Consider the following 15,587-nt stretch of genomic DNA (forward strand, 5'->3'; position numbering starts at 1 on the left):
AACAACTCAGGAGTTGAGTGCTTCAAATGTTGTAAGTACGGTCATTTTGCCAAAGACTGCTACTCAGGATTTAAATGTTACAATTGTGGGAAGGAGTATTAATGATGTCCAGGAGATTAGGTGTCAAGCTAAGTTTGAGCTATTCTGACAACTCAGTTTGGTACCTTGATACAGGAGCAAGCAATCACATGTGTGGGACGAGAATCTTTTTAAGGAGCTCACCAAAGTTGAGGCTGGACACGTATCATTTGGAGATGCGTCAAAGAAGGTAGTAAAAGGCTGGGGGTATAATCTAGTACCTGCAGAAGAACAACCGAGTTGGAGAAATCAGATACGTGTACTATGTACCCGATCTTAAGAGCAACATATTGAGCGTGGGTCAGTTGATGGAGAAAGGCTACTTGGTTCTGATGAAAGGCCGAGTACTATGCATGAAAGATAAGTCAGATCGATTGATTCCCCGAGTAGATATGAAGAAAAATAGGATGTACAACTTGAAAATAGTCCAAGAGAGGTGCTTGAAACTTGACGTGAAGGATGAAGCTATGATGTAGCACTTCCGGTTTGGCCACTTGCATTTTGGTGGGCTGGCCGAGTTGGTTAAAAAGGAGATGGTGCGAGGACTCCTGACTGTGGAGTTTGAAAAATAATTTTGTCAAAAATGCATGCTCGGGAAGCATTCGAGGACCTAATTTTTTAGGATTGCTGAGTATCGAGCAAATGAACAACTCAAATTAATTCACACAGACATTTGTGGACCAATTACCCCTGAATCTTTTAGTTGGAAAAGGTATTTCATTTCTTTCATAGATGATTTTTCAAGAAAAACATGGGTGTATTTTTTGAAGGAGAAATTCGAGGTGTTCCAAGTGTTTAAAAGGTTCAAAACAATGGTTGAAAAGGAGACTGGCATGCCTATCAAATTTGTTAGGTTTGATCGAGGAAGCGAGTTCATCTCATCCGAGCTCATGAAGTATTGTGAGGAGCAAGGAATAAGGAGATTTCTATCAGCACCATACCCAACCCAACAAAATGGAGTAGTTGAGAGGAAAAATCGAACTATACTTGACATTGTTCGAACAATGTTGAAAAGTAAGAACATGCCTAAGAAGTTATGGGCAGAAGTAGTGCAATGTGCCATCTATGTACAAAATAGATGTCCACATGCTAAGTTGAACGAGAAGACAACGCAAGAAGTCTAGAGTGGAAAAAAGCTAAGTGTGTCTCACCTTAAAGTGTTCGGTATCATTGCTTATGGTCATGTTCCTGCTCAACAAATGACCAAACTTGAAGATCGGAGCAAGAAGTGTGTGTTTATTGGGTACGATGAAAAACCAAGGCATATAGGTTGTTCAACCCAATAACAAAGAAGGTGATTATGAGCCGAGACGTTCAAATTGATGAAGAGAGAGTGGAAGTAGAACAACTCAAAGAAGGATTCTAGAAACTTAGAAATAGATACAACACCTGTTGTGAGAGATCATGAGACTTCTGATGAAGAAGATGAACCTCTACAGGCCAGAGCACGAAGCTTGCAAGATATATACAACTCCACTAACGAAGTACATGTTGTATGTTTCTTGGCAAATTCAGAAGACTTGAGTTTTGAAGAGGCTGTGCAGGAGGAGAAGTGGCAAAGGGCGATGAATGAAGAGATCAGAGCAATCGAACGCAATAACATGTGGGAGCTAACCGATCTATCTAGAGGAGCTCAACCTATTGGCGTAAAGTGGGTGTACAAGAAGAAAACAAATGCTGAAGGTGAAGTTGAGCGATATAAAGCTCGTCTTGTAGTGAAGGGGTACAAGCAGAAGGAAGGAATAGACTATGACAAAGTATTCACCCCAGTGACGAGAATGGAAACAATTAGGCTGGTGATTTCCTTAGCAGCTCAACACAGATGGACAATCTTGTAGATGGATGTGAAGTCAACATTTCTAAATGGAGTATTGGAGGAGGAATTATATGTTGAACAACCACTCGGATGCATGCGAAGAGGCGAAGAGAAGAAAGTGTTGAGATTAAAGAAGGCACTTTATGGCTTGAAGCAAGCTCCACGAGCATGGAATGAAAGAATTGACACTTACTTCAAGAAGAATGGGTATGAGCAATGCCTTTATGAGCATCCTCTTTACATAAAGAAGAAAGGAGAAGATGTGATGTTCACTGTTCTCTATGTTGATGACCTTATCTTCACGGGGAATAATGCCGAGTTGATTGAAGCATTTAAAGAAGTGACGAAGAAGGAGTTTGAGATGACCAACTTAGGTCTTATGAAGTATTTCCTTGGTTTGGAAGTCGTTCAAGGGAAGGACGACATCTTTGTGTCACAGGAAAGGTATGTTGAGGAGGTCTTGAAGAAGTTTAAGATGACAAGTTGTAACCCGGTTTCCACCCTTATGGAACCGGGCACAAAAGTTTCTAAATATGCAGATAGAGACCGAGTTGATGCGAGCAAATACCGAAGTCTGATTGAAAGTCTCAGGTATCTTACAAATACCAGACCAAATTTAATGTTGAGTGTTGGAATAACAAGTCGGTATATGGAGGAACCGAGGTATACTCATTGGAAGGCCCTAAAGAGAATTCTAAGGTACGTGAGAGGAACAATATCACTTGGTCTGATGTATACTAGGACGAATGATTACTGACTAGTCGGCTACTTGGACAGTGACTGGTGTGGAGATGTCGATGACCAGAAAAGCACGTCTGGATATGTATTCTTCATGGGGAGCATGACATTCACCTGACTTTCAAAGCAACAACCCATTGTAACGTTGTCAACATGTGAAGCCGAGTATCTTGCAGCATCTTGGAGTGTCTACCATGCAGTTTGGCTTAGAAACCTTCTAAGCAAACTTGAATTGAAGCAAGTAAAGGGGATTGTGATCCAAGTTGATAACAAGTCGGCCATTGAATTGGCAAAGAACCCGGTCAATCATGAGAGAAATAAGCACATTGATATTCGTTTTCACTTCTTCCGAGAACAAGTGAAAGAAAGAAATGTAGAGTTGGAGCACGTCGAAAGCCGAGCACAAGTTGCAGATATGTTCACAAAGTCGTTGTTATCCTCTTTGTTTGAGAACAACAAGATGATACTTGGAATGAAGGACAAGAAAAGCATTTAAGTTTACGGGGGGATTTGTTTAGGTAACTTAAATGCATGTAGTTGGAAGTTGCTATATTAATTGTCTAGGTGATTGCAAAAGGTTGAGAGTGGGTCTAGCATTGATTAAGCATGCAATAGAGTTCATTAATTGTGGGTTAGGTAGTGGTTATATTTAATAAATGTAGTTGAAGGGTCATGTCCAAAGGCCTATAAAAGGACTATGTAGTGCTTCATTGCAAAACACAACAAATCTGAATATAGAGAGTATTTATCTAGAGAGAGACTTGTTTGTCAACATGAATATTATCAAAGTTATCAAAGTTTGTAACTGTCAAATTGTTAAATAGTTTTCTTTGTAGCAGTTGTATGTTTCATTTTTACAGTTGTAACATGAATAGACTTTGTTTTTTAGTCTGTTTTCTATTTCACATAATTGGTGAGAAGGGTTGAGAGAAGGTCTCTCAAAGTTCAGTGCGAACTGTGTGTAAGAATCTAGAAGTTCTTGAGATTTTCTTCCTGTCGTTGTCGTTGTAGTAGGAGACATACCCATATTCAATAAATATTCAATAAAGTAGGCTCTTAACTAAGTCCAACAATTACCGACCGATCCTATCGATTGGTATCTAACAATTACCCATCCTATCAATTGGTATCTAGAATTGGGATAAATCTGTTGCAGCTGTGTGTGGATATTGTGTTGTGCCAATTCTCCAACAGTAATGATTTGTTTTGATTATAAAATGCATATTCAGCAAATAGTGTCTCCAATTTTGTACTACAAAATCCACTCCTAAAAATTCCTTTTCATAGGTTGAATAGGCTTGCTATTGTTTATTAAAATTTCGACTAATAAAGGCAATTGGGTGATTGTCCACTTTAGCAACAAACACCTTCAAAAAATCAGGTAATGCTAAAACTGGAATGCTACTCATCAACTTTTCCTGTTCTTCAAAAGCTTGTTTAGTAGTGTCTGTCCAGATAAATTTGTCTTCTTTTAACATATTTATCAAGTGTTTAGCTATCACCCCATAACCTCAGACAAATCTCATATAATAACTTGCTAAGCTAAAAAACCCCTCTCTATTGTTTATAGAGTTTAATAATCAACACTTCCCTCAAGTGATGTAAATGGTCTGTCAAATCTCTATTGCACACCATAATGTCATAAAACCAACAAACACTTCCTCAAAAATTTGTCAAATATAGTGTTCATCAAATATAGTTTTCACATTGATGTATCCACTGATTAACATTTTCGCCATTGAATCTGGCAAAATCAATACGTGCTAGCTGAGTTCCGCATACAGCTTAACAAGTAACCGCTTGACGACGTTAACAATAATTGTGTAATGTAGAGACACAGTATTTTATAAAGAAAAAGTGTTATTATTTTGTTAAGTGTATACTCGAACACTAATCAAATGACATTTTATTTATTTATTTTAACATATAAAGTAATTTGCGATGAATGAACTCAACAGTTAAAGTATTATTATTTTATTCAGTGTCTCAATGAAGTAGGAAGATCGCAAGATGTGCATATAACATTTTCTCTGTAAATTATTACAATAATCATCAAGATATGCTTATTTTGCCTAAAGACATTTCTTCACTCACCATCCCAGAGTTCTTCAGTTGTCTTGTATCCAGGAGATGTCTTGTAAACAAAATCACTTCCCGTAACTATTCTCTCCTGCATCAATAAATTAGAAAATTTAAATAAATGTATGTTCTCACTGAATTTTCCTAACATTCTTACATTCGCCTTAACAATTAGCACATAATCTGTTTTAATACATTACTTGTGTAGCAAGTAAAACTACATTATATAAAAAAAAAATAGAAGTTTTCACAAGATTTGGGTCTTAAAAACTAACTTATTTTTAAGAAAAAACATTTGTTTTTGTTGGGTATCCCGAGAGAAGATCATTAGGAGATGCAACACCAATGAAACATGAATCTAACTTACATATAAGAAATTGACACCACTTTTAACTAAAAACCTTAAGATAATTGTTTTATGGGTCTTCATTCTTATATGATGTTCAACTCTTTTATTTTTACTCAATGTGGGACTTAGACTCATTCTTGGATTTCCACCACAATTCAAGAGTGGGATTTCTAGTAGGATATAAGACAATTACTAAGGAAAAAATTGTTATGGGTGACATCAATTGTATTGTGGCAAAAGCCAAGTGGATTAGTCACAATCAAATCGTGGCATTTGAACTGTTACGCTACTAAATAAAAATAATAAAAATAGTTACATCCTGATTAAGGGTTATAACTTTTGGTTTAGTAGTAAACGTTCAATCCTAAGAAGACTTGATGAAAGAAGTAACCTGCTCAATTTGAGAGAAGTTGGCAAGCAAATCCGCAGGTATAGACCAATCAAAGAGATCAAAGTTTTCCCTGAGCCTGGCATCATGTATACTCTTAGGAAGGACACTGTGACCCATTTGAAGTCCCCATCTTAGAGCTATTTGTGCTGGAGTCTTGCCCAACCTCTCTGCAGCCGTGAGCAGCACTGGATTTTTAAGGATATTACTTTCGCTGTATCCTTTACCCAGAGGTGAATAACCCTGAAGAAAAGCATTAGTGTGTATTTATGTATAGCTATAAGTTAACGACCTTAAATTTTGCATACTCACTGATAAGTGCACTCCCTTGGATTCACAGAAAGCATGCAATTTGGGTTGCTGTAACGAAGGATGCAATTCCACTTGGTTAACGGCTGGAGGCACATTTGCCACATTCAACAGATCCTGAAGCTTCTTTAAAGAGAAATTGCTGACCCCTATAGCTCGAGTCTTTCCAGAACTGTAGAGTGCCTCCATTGCTCTCCAAGTGCTTGGTATGTCAGCTTTCGTAATCTTTCCGTCTTTTATGCTCACTGGCCAATGAATCTATAACAATACAGACATGGAAAATAATGCTTTTGAAATAAGTAGATAAATTCAACGACACTAGTGTATATTATTTCAAACATAAATTGATGCAGAAAAAAAAAATGATTTTGTGATTTACACACAAGGTAGAGATCCAAATAGTCCAGTTTCAAATCACGTAAAGTTCTTTCCAAAGCCTTTGGGACGTCTTCTGGCAAATGATCATTACACCTAAAACATGGGTGAATTGGGCAAATTTAATTAGATATAAAGAATGTAATTACAGCATCATACCAATGAAGTGTGTAAATATATAAAAAGACAAACCATAGCTTGGAGGTGATAAACATATCTTCGCGCTTAACTACACCTTCAGCAAACAACTTCTCCAAGACATTACCAACCTAAATAAAATTTACAAAAAAAAATTGTGACTAGAGAGAGTACCAAAACAATGTTTAGAATTGTAACGAATGTTTGATTTTTATATGATTTAGTTATAGTAATCGAAAGATTATAGTTTTAAATATATACATTGGTATTACATGTATAAAATATTTGACACCACTTATATCTCTAAAATCTTAAGACAATAAAATTATGAGTTTTTCATTTTAGGCTTAAATATACATTTGGTCCTTATTTTATTGTTTTTATTCAATTTGATCCTTATTTTTGTTTTGTGTTCAACTAAATCCTCATTTTCGTCAATTTTTTGTCAATTTGGTCCTTTTCACCAACGGTATTTAAATAGTTAACGTTTTTGTAGAGTACATGTCACGTGTCAGTTCCCGATCTTTTTTATTTTTTTTAATTTCAAAAGAATTGTCCACTTGTTAAGTCATAATTGTGTCACGTGTCCATAGTGGTGCCACCTGTCAGTTTGTGATTGTATGATTTCTTTTTTTGCAATTTAATCCCGATATTTCTTTTTGAACAAAAATAACGAGACTAAATTAAACAAAAAAATAATAATATTATCACAAACTGACACATAACACTAGCATTGACATATGGCACAATTGTGACTTAACACGTGGACAATTTTTTTGAAATTAAAAAATTAAAAAAATTTTAATTTTTAAAAAAAATTTAAAAAATTTTTAAAAAAATTAAAAAAACCAGAAGATGATATGTGGCATGTACTGTTCAAAAATATTAAATATTCATCATTAATAAAAAAAACCAAATTAACCAAAATTTAACAAAAATGAAAACCTAATTGAATACAAAATAAAAATAAAAACCAAAAATTTAATAAAAATAACGAAAATGAAAAAAAAAAAATATTTAAACCTTTATTCATTTTATATAATATTTAACTTTATCTATCGAATAGAACTTTAATTCAAATTAAACTATTCCCATGAATGACACTCACCTCCTTCTCGTTCCCATAAAAATGCGCGCAGTCTATATGCCGGTACCCAACCTGCATCGGTATGGTCCACGTTCAGCCATTGGTAGCCACATCTTTGCTCCAAAACAATACACAATAGTACTATACAAATCAACGAAGTAAATGACCAAAAATTTTCGATATTTCTGTTTTTCTCTCAAAAAGACAAAAAATATCCATTCTAACAGATTACACGTATCTATAAACTTCTTACCAACTGTTTAACCAAATTTCTTCCCAATCCCTCCTAAAAAAGTAAAATTAGAAGAAAAAAATAAAAAACACTTCTCCCTAAACTAAAATTAATTTTACATAAAATTATTGTAAAAGCTCTCCTTTGTATTCATTTATTTTCTACTATAAATAGTCAAGAAGTTTGTACAAGTACTTAAAAAGATATTTTGCCGATTCTCTTACAAAATATTTTATATAAAATACTTTCCACATAAAATTTTACAAGAAATACTTCAAATTAAAAGAATTAAAAATCAATAATTTTAGGAAAAAAATATATATTTAGCAGAAAGTCAGAATATTTTTAGTCAATTCATAACCTTCTCTGCAAAGGGGAGGAAGTAAACAGATAATTGACAGGTGAAAATTTAGATTAAGAAAAAAAAAATGCACAGAATGTAAAAAAATTTAAAAACAAAGCGACGCTCTTAACGAAAGAAAAATTATGGAATGAAGAGCAACGAGGAGTAGTGAGTGTAGGTAAAGTTTGGAACATTTATTGCAGTGGCCAAGGCGTAAGTAACAACGCCAGGTTGAGCGAGCCACGTGCCCAAACCGACGGAAGGTATCTTTGCTCCGGTGTTCAACTCGAAGAATCGGAGATCGTCGGTGGCCATTCTCTACGGTGCAGAAGGGAACTGAGGTTGAGGCTGTGACCGGAGAGAAAAACACAGAAGCTTAACCGCACAAAGCAAATGCGAGAGTGACGATGAAATCGACTGGTTTTTTGTTTATTTATTTAGGCAACCAGAGAACCGCATGCAGAAGCAGAAATATATTTATTAACAATGTAACGTACATAATAAGTATAATAATTTATGTAATTGCTAATTATTATTTTTATGATTAAAATTTAAAATTAAATGTATATAATAAGTGTTAATAAATGATATAGGTTATAATTAATGGTTGTGCATTAATTTGTTATCATTGCACTGGTAAAGCCTATCTCACTATTTGGCAAAACTGAAACAAAATATAAAGGGTGTCAAATTAGACTTTTTATATATAATTTTTTTATTTTAAAAAAATTATTTCCTTTACTTAAATCATATCATTCACACTTTTCAATTTTTAATATTTCTAATTTATTGAATTCACATAAATGGATATTTTAATTTCTATTTCAATTCAAGACTATTCAACTAATTTATCATATGCAACGAAAAATACAAAATATCAATATTTTATAATGTTGGGTTATACTAATTTTAGAAAAAATATATAATTAGGGTTCGTGCCAATTTCATAAAAAAAATTTTAAAATTAGTTAGAGTTCATACTAATTTGGGAAAAACTTAATTTGGGAGAAATATCGTAATGGAAGAATCATAAATCTAACATACATAAATCATACTAGGATACTGATTCATGAAATTTTGTGAGTATACATTCTTCATTCTCTTAGTTCTCCGATTTTTTTTCCTAATCTGTCTTTCTTTTATTTCACACTTTCTTGATGACTTGCTTTGGAAAAATCTTATAACCAAATATAGAACCTTAATCCTTTTAGTCTAGTTATTAACCAAGGTTCATCAAATTAATTTTTATTATACTTTTTCAACAATATATATATAACATATAAATAGTATAATAATATAATAATATAAATTCATATATATACATATATATAATACAATTAAAAATTTGGGGGAGTCATGGCTCCCCTTAGTCCCAAGCAAGGTCCGCCAATGAACAACAATATCGTGTAAAAGAATTTCACAAATATTCTTAATTTATTTCATGCGTTCTTATAGTTGAACAAAATAATGAGTTTCTATTCCTAAGAGTGAATGCAGCAATATTTGTTTTTTTCATGGTCGTGGTCGTGCTAGTAATCATGGTGTGGTAAAACAATAATGTGACATTTTAAAGTGACATTTTATCATCAGAAGTAAAACAATAATGTGAGAAGGAAAAAAAAGTGATAATAATGGCAAATAAGATGAATATATAAGTGATCATTGCAATGGTAAAGCCCATTTAAGTCGTACTTATCGTACACCAAAACAACTTAAAAATAAGAAGAAGAACATAGAAACACAATTTGCTTATGAAGATGGTGATTTTGATTATAATTATATGGATGTCACTCATATTGATACTTTTTTTATTTTGTAAACCAGATGGAAGCATTGATCACCTCATTAGTGATTACAAATATATTTGAAGTCTTCGGAAAAGTTACTATTTTTCTACCAAGAAGTCTAATAGAAACTTATTAAGTTTCAATGATATTCGTCTAAATGGATATCATATTGAGAATAACAATGGAAGATATATGGAATATCTTTATATCACTAGACTTGAGTTGAATAAAAAATGTGTATTGAAAAAATTATCAACCTTCTCATATGGCTTGTACTATACATATATTAATACAATTAAAATGCATGTCATTGTAAACTAGAAGTTATGAATCAAAATCATGCATATACCAAGGAAGACAAGGACCAAATTAAAGATGAAACTAATTTGCCAATCTCATCCAACACTGAAGCATGCAAGCTAGAAACATAAGGCACCAAATTTTTTCAAATTTTTAGTCACCAATGAGCAAAATAGCTCCTAGTTTTTGCAAGAAAGGGATTGAAAATTTTTTATATTTTGAAATGTAGCTTAACACAAGATGAAGGTAAGGTCAACAAATCAATTCCAAGGCACACACACAAAACAAGTCATGTAGATCATGCAATTTCAAATACTTGAGTAACAAGGAATAGAAAAGTTCAAACTATCATATGACAATGGACTCAAAATAAAAGGTAGGCACATTTAAAGACTCTTTTAGCATGTGGAAGAAAAATTTAGCATGGTAACACCACAAAAAGCTCTCAGCCAAGGACAAAAACAACACTAAAAAATCATGTTCACAACCTTACAAGACAACAATCATATGGAGAACAAGACTTAGATACTTAAACCTCATTGCCAAGTGGAAACTTTGAGCTCACTAAGTTGCACCAATCAAGGTTGAGAGTCCACCAAAAGACAAGAACATCAATGATTAGCACATAGGAACATAGAAACCGAATTGATTAATCAAATAAATAAGTAAAAGATGAAAATACATGAAAGGGGGAATGGGAAGAAGTGATAGGACGACACTTAAAGGGGGGCACAAAGGCAAACCAACCCTTAAGATGAGTGGAGTGTTAGAAATATTAATATAATTTAAAAAAAAACATTAAATAAAATATTGTTGTTACTGGGGTTTTAATACAATGTTAATTCCAGAGTTAAATTCTATTTATGTATAAACAGTTTTTATTCTTTTCATTGATTTGAAATTATTTTTGGTTTAAATCAGTTTGATGGCCATTTACTCTTGTGTCTCCTTTTCTCACCTATAAATACCACCTAGTTTCATAAGGAATAGACACATAACAAACACTAGAGTTCTTCCTCTCAAAAGTGTTCTTCTTTTCCTTCTCTATATTATCTCTTAAAACAGTGGTGCTCATAAGGTTCAGAGATCATTCGCTGCACTTGATCGATCTGACGGGTTGTTGTATCTTGGAGGAGGAACGCATAATATTGAGTATTGCCTTGTGCAGTGGGGGCGTTTTGTCTCTAAGGATAGCGCTCAACGTGCCTCAACCCAAGCTTACTCTATCCTTATCTCATTTACATATTTACATTATCTTTATATTGTTATTGTTTGTTATAAGAACAATTTGACTTGATCATCTCTTTTATCCATATTTCTATATTGTTTTTGGTTTATCATTATTTATAACATTCTTAGAGAGAAAAGATTAATTATAAAAAAAGAATATAAATTTTTTTCTTATTATGTTTGCCATGGATATGATTAAGTCACTCTTAAGTAAGCCTGAAAAGTTTACAGGTGAAAATTTTTTCTGTTGACAACAATAGATGAGGTTTTGGCTCACTGAAATAGAATTATTTTCTATGATTTCTAAAGCTACTGATTCTTCTATCATATTAAGTGATTCTTCTTCTTCTTCTGATACTTCTGATAAAGATATTTTATGTCATGGACATATTTTAAGTGTTTTGTTTCATAATATTTATAAAATATTTTGCCACACCAAAACTGCTATTGAGTTATGGGAAGCACTTGAACTTAAATATGGATCTACATAAAAAGGTTTATCTAGATATTCTTGTGAAAAAGTTATTGAATTTCAAATGGTTGATAATAAACTCATTTCTGATCAAATTCACGAGTTTGAAAATATTGTCTATGACATGAAATTAAAAAATATTATTTTACCAGACATTATGCTTGTGGCTCTTTTGATCTCTAAGTTGCCTCCTTCTTGGTCTGATTGAGCTCGAAGTTTAAAACATAAGTCCGAAAATTTCTCTTTTGATGATTTGCTTGTGTGTCTTCGTATTGAGGAAAAACATCGTTTTTCTCAAAATTATGTTCAAAATTCTAAGTCTAAAGCCTTTTTTGTTGAGAATTCTAATAAATCTGAGAACTCTTACAAGCCTAATCCTAAACAATTCAAAAGACATGGTTTTAATAAAAATAAGTTTACGAAAAAACCTTTTTTCTTTAAACCAAAGAACAACTTTTCTTATAACAACAATAAAAATAAAGATAAAAATATGGGGAATGAGATGTTTTGTTTTGTTTGTGGGCGAACTAATCATCTAGCCAAAAATTGCTTTCAGCGTCGTCGCCAACCTATGTCTAATTCCAAACCTGAAGCTAATACTATTACTATGGGTGTTGCCTCTGATTTCCCATCTGAAAGGTACCATGTCACTAGCCCTGAGTTAAATTATGTTTTTAACTCAAACGATTGGTTTATAGACTCTGGGGCTAATGTTCATGTGTGTGCTGATAAAAAATTATTTTCTCTATATCAGGAAACAAGCACACGTACCGTGAGTATGGGAAATGGGAGCATCGCACATGTTCTAGGAGAGGGTTAAGTGAAATTAGAGTTGTCTTCTAGAAATTATCTTATTTTAAATGGAGTCTTTCATGTTTCTGAAATTAGAAAAAATCTCATAAGTACTTCTTTGTTAGTACAACAAGGTTACAAAGTTGTTTGAGTCCAATAGAGTTGTTATTACTAAACATGGTGTTTTTATTGGTAAAGGATATATTTGTGATGGTTTTTTTAAATTAAGTCTTATGCCTTTTTCTTCTAATAAAATATATGATAGTTCTTCATTAACTATTACCATTGTTGAAAGTTGTGATATGTGGCATGCTAGACTAGGCCATATAAATTTAAATTCTATTAGAAGAATGATGTCTCTTAATCTTATTCCTAAATATTCTATTGATTTGAAGAAAAAATGTGAAATATGTGTTCAATCAAAGTAACCAAGAAAAGGTTTCCATACATGCATGAAAAAGAAAACTAATCTACTTGAATTGATACATAGTGATGTATGTGATAGTAATGATGCTTTAACACATGGTGTTAAAAGATATTTTATTACTTTTATTCATGATTTCTCCAAATATTGTTATCTGTATTTAATAAACCACAAACATGAATTTTTTGAAAAATTCAAAATATATGAATCTAAGGTAGAAAATCAATTAGAAAAAACGATTAAAATCCTTCGTTCTAATAGAGGGGTGAATATACATCTTTAGAAATGAATGCTTCTTGTGAAACTCATGGTATTATTCATGAAACAACACCTCCCTGTAGTCCTCAATCTAATGGTGTAGCTGAAAGAAAAAATAGAACTTTGCTTGATATGGTGAATGTTATGCTTACAAGTTCTGGTTTGCCAAAAAATATGTGGGGTGAAGCTTTATATTCAGCTTGTTATATTCTCAATAGAATTCCTTATAAAGATTGTGATAAAACTCCTTATGAGTTATCGAAGCAAAGAGAACCTTTACTAAAATATTTTAAAGTGTGGGGGTGTCTTACAAAGGTTAATATACAACCTAATAAGAAAATAAAATTAGGAATTAAAACAATTGATTGTGTTTTTATTGGTTACTCTCTGCATAGCACCACTTGTAGATTTTTGGTTATTAATTCTGAAGTGAATGAAATCTCTAATAATACTATTATGGAATCTAGAGATGCAGTTTTCTTTGAAAATGTTTTTCCTTTAAAAAATAAAATGACTAAAACTATTTATGATACTTCTACTTTTGGTTTGCCTTCTGGTGGTAATGTTATTTGTGATGGTTCTAGTTCTGTTTTTCCTTCAAGTGAAAATGCTAATAAAAGTATTCAAAATGAGCTAAGAAAGAGTAAAAGAAAAAGAAAAGCTAAAGATTTTGGACCTGACTTTTATTCTTTTATGCTTGAAGATGATCCTAAAAATTTTGGTGAAGCAATGAGATCTATTGATGCTCCTTTTTGGAAAGAAGCTATTAATAATGAAATGAATTCTCTTAAAGAAAATAACACTTGGTTTTTAACTGATCTTCCTCCTAGTTGTAGAAGTATTGGATGTAAATGGATTTTTAGAAAAAAATTAAGGATTGATGGGTTTGTAGATAAATTTAAGGCAAGACTTGTTGTTATTGGTTGCCAACAAGTAGAAGGTGTAGATTTCTTTGATACATATTCACTTGTTTCGAAAATCACTACCATTAGAGTTTTGGTTGCTCTTGCTTGCATTTTTAATTTATAAATTCATCAAATGGATGTTAAAACTGCATTTTTAAATGGTGATTTGGAAGAGGAAATATATATGAAACAACCTGAGGGCTTTATTGAGTCAGGGAAAGAAAATGAAGTGTGTAAACTTGTTAAGTCTTTATATGGTTTAAAACAAGCACCAAAGCAATGACATGAAAAATTTGATGAAGTTATTATTTCATATGGTTTTCATATTAATAATAGTGATAAATGTGTGTATGTAAAACAATATGATGATGGTGTTTATGCTATTTTATGCTTGTATGTAGATGACATATTAATATTTGGTAGCAACATAGATGTTATAAATGATGTGAAACATATGTTGTCCAATAATTTTGATATGAAAGACCTTGGTCCTGTAGATGTTATTTTGGGTCTTAAGATTTTACAAAAAGATGGTGATATTATGTTAACGCAATCTCATTATGTTGAGAAATTATTGAAGAAATTTAATTATTCTGATATGAAACCTATTTTAACGCCTTTTGACCCATCTATTAAACTAAAGAAAAATTTAGGTGAAGGCATTTCTTCTCATAAATATTCTCAAATTATTGGTTCCTTATTACATTTGACAAATTTCTCTAGACCTGATATTGCATATGCAGTTGGTAGATTAGGGAAATATACACATAATCCTGATCATTCTCATTGGACTGCATTAGAACGGGTGTTTAAATATTTGAAAGGAACCATTAATTATGGAATTCATTATACAAAATTTTCTGTTGTTATTGAAGGATATAGTGATGCAAATTGGATTTCTGATTTTGATGAAACAACGTCAACCACTAGTTATGTTTTTACTTTGGGTGGAGGTGCAGTATCATGGAAATCTGCTAAACAATCTATTATTTCACGATCTACCATGGAAGTAGAGATTATTGCTTTAGATACTGCTACTACTGAGGCAGAGTTTATTAAAAATTTTCTATATGATTTACCATTGTTAAATAAACTCATACCTCATATTTCAATGCATTGTGATAGTCAAGCTGCCATATCTAAAGTTTCTAGCAAAAACTTTAATGAAAAAAGAAGGCATCTCAGAGTGAGACATAAATCTATTAGAAACTTAATTACTAATGGTATTATTTCTCTTGACTTTGTCAGGTCAGAAAGAAATATTGCAGATCCGCTTACAAAAGGGTTGACGCGTCAACAAGTACTTGAGTCGTCGAGGGGAATGAGACTAAAGCCCATAAATTAGTTGCAACAATGGACACCCATCTCCACATGAATGGCGATCCCATGGAATGGAGTTCAATGGGTAACAACGAAGTTGTTTGTTGACTAAAGTACACCAATTGATTTGATTAAATGTTATGTCTCATTCCTATGGCAAGGTGTAC

The 15,587-nt window shown here is 32.5% G+C and overlaps 1 protein-coding gene across 1 annotated transcript; it reads right to left on the minus strand.

The window, feature by feature from the left end:
• Positions 1-4,583: 4,583 nt before the first annotated feature.
• On the minus strand, positions 4,584-8,379 carry LOC114167461 (aldo-keto reductase family 4 member C10-like). Its single transcript, XM_028052553.2, has 7 exons — positions 8,125-8,379; positions 7,379-7,429; positions 6,325-6,401; positions 6,141-6,228; positions 5,761-6,015; positions 5,452-5,691; positions 4,584-4,802 (listed from the first exon to the last, which is right to left on the minus strand). The coding sequence occupies exons 1-7, from the start codon at positions 8,245-8,247 to the stop codon at positions 4,719-4,721; spliced, it is 918 nt and encodes a 305-aa protein (XP_027908354.1). The 5' UTR covers positions 8,248-8,379; the 3' UTR covers positions 4,584-4,718.
• Positions 8,380-15,587: the final 7,208 nt, after the last annotated feature.

This window comes from Vigna unguiculata, chromosome 10, assembly GCF_037176805.1.
Source record: "Vigna unguiculata cultivar grain cowpea cultivar isolate G323 ecotype 2 chromosome 10, ASM3717680v1, whole genome shotgun sequence".
Taxonomy (NCBI): Eukaryota; Viridiplantae; Streptophyta; class Magnoliopsida; order Fabales; family Fabaceae; genus Vigna; species Vigna unguiculata.

Bases quoted from the DNA above. Each gene is read 5' to 3' on its own strand.
- LOC114167461 (XM_028052553.2), bottom strand. From the start codon at position 8,247: ATGGCCACCGACGATCTCCGATTCTTCGAGTTGAACACCGGAGCAAAG. The intron at 6,402-7,378 runs GTGAGTGTCATT...AATTTTATTTAG, and splicing joins TTTATGGGAACGAGAAGGAG to GTTGGTAATGTCTTGGAGAA. The intron at 6,016-6,140 runs GTGTGTAAATCA...GTATTGTTATAG, and splicing joins ACTATTTGGATCTCTACCTT to ATTCATTGGCCAGTGAGCAT.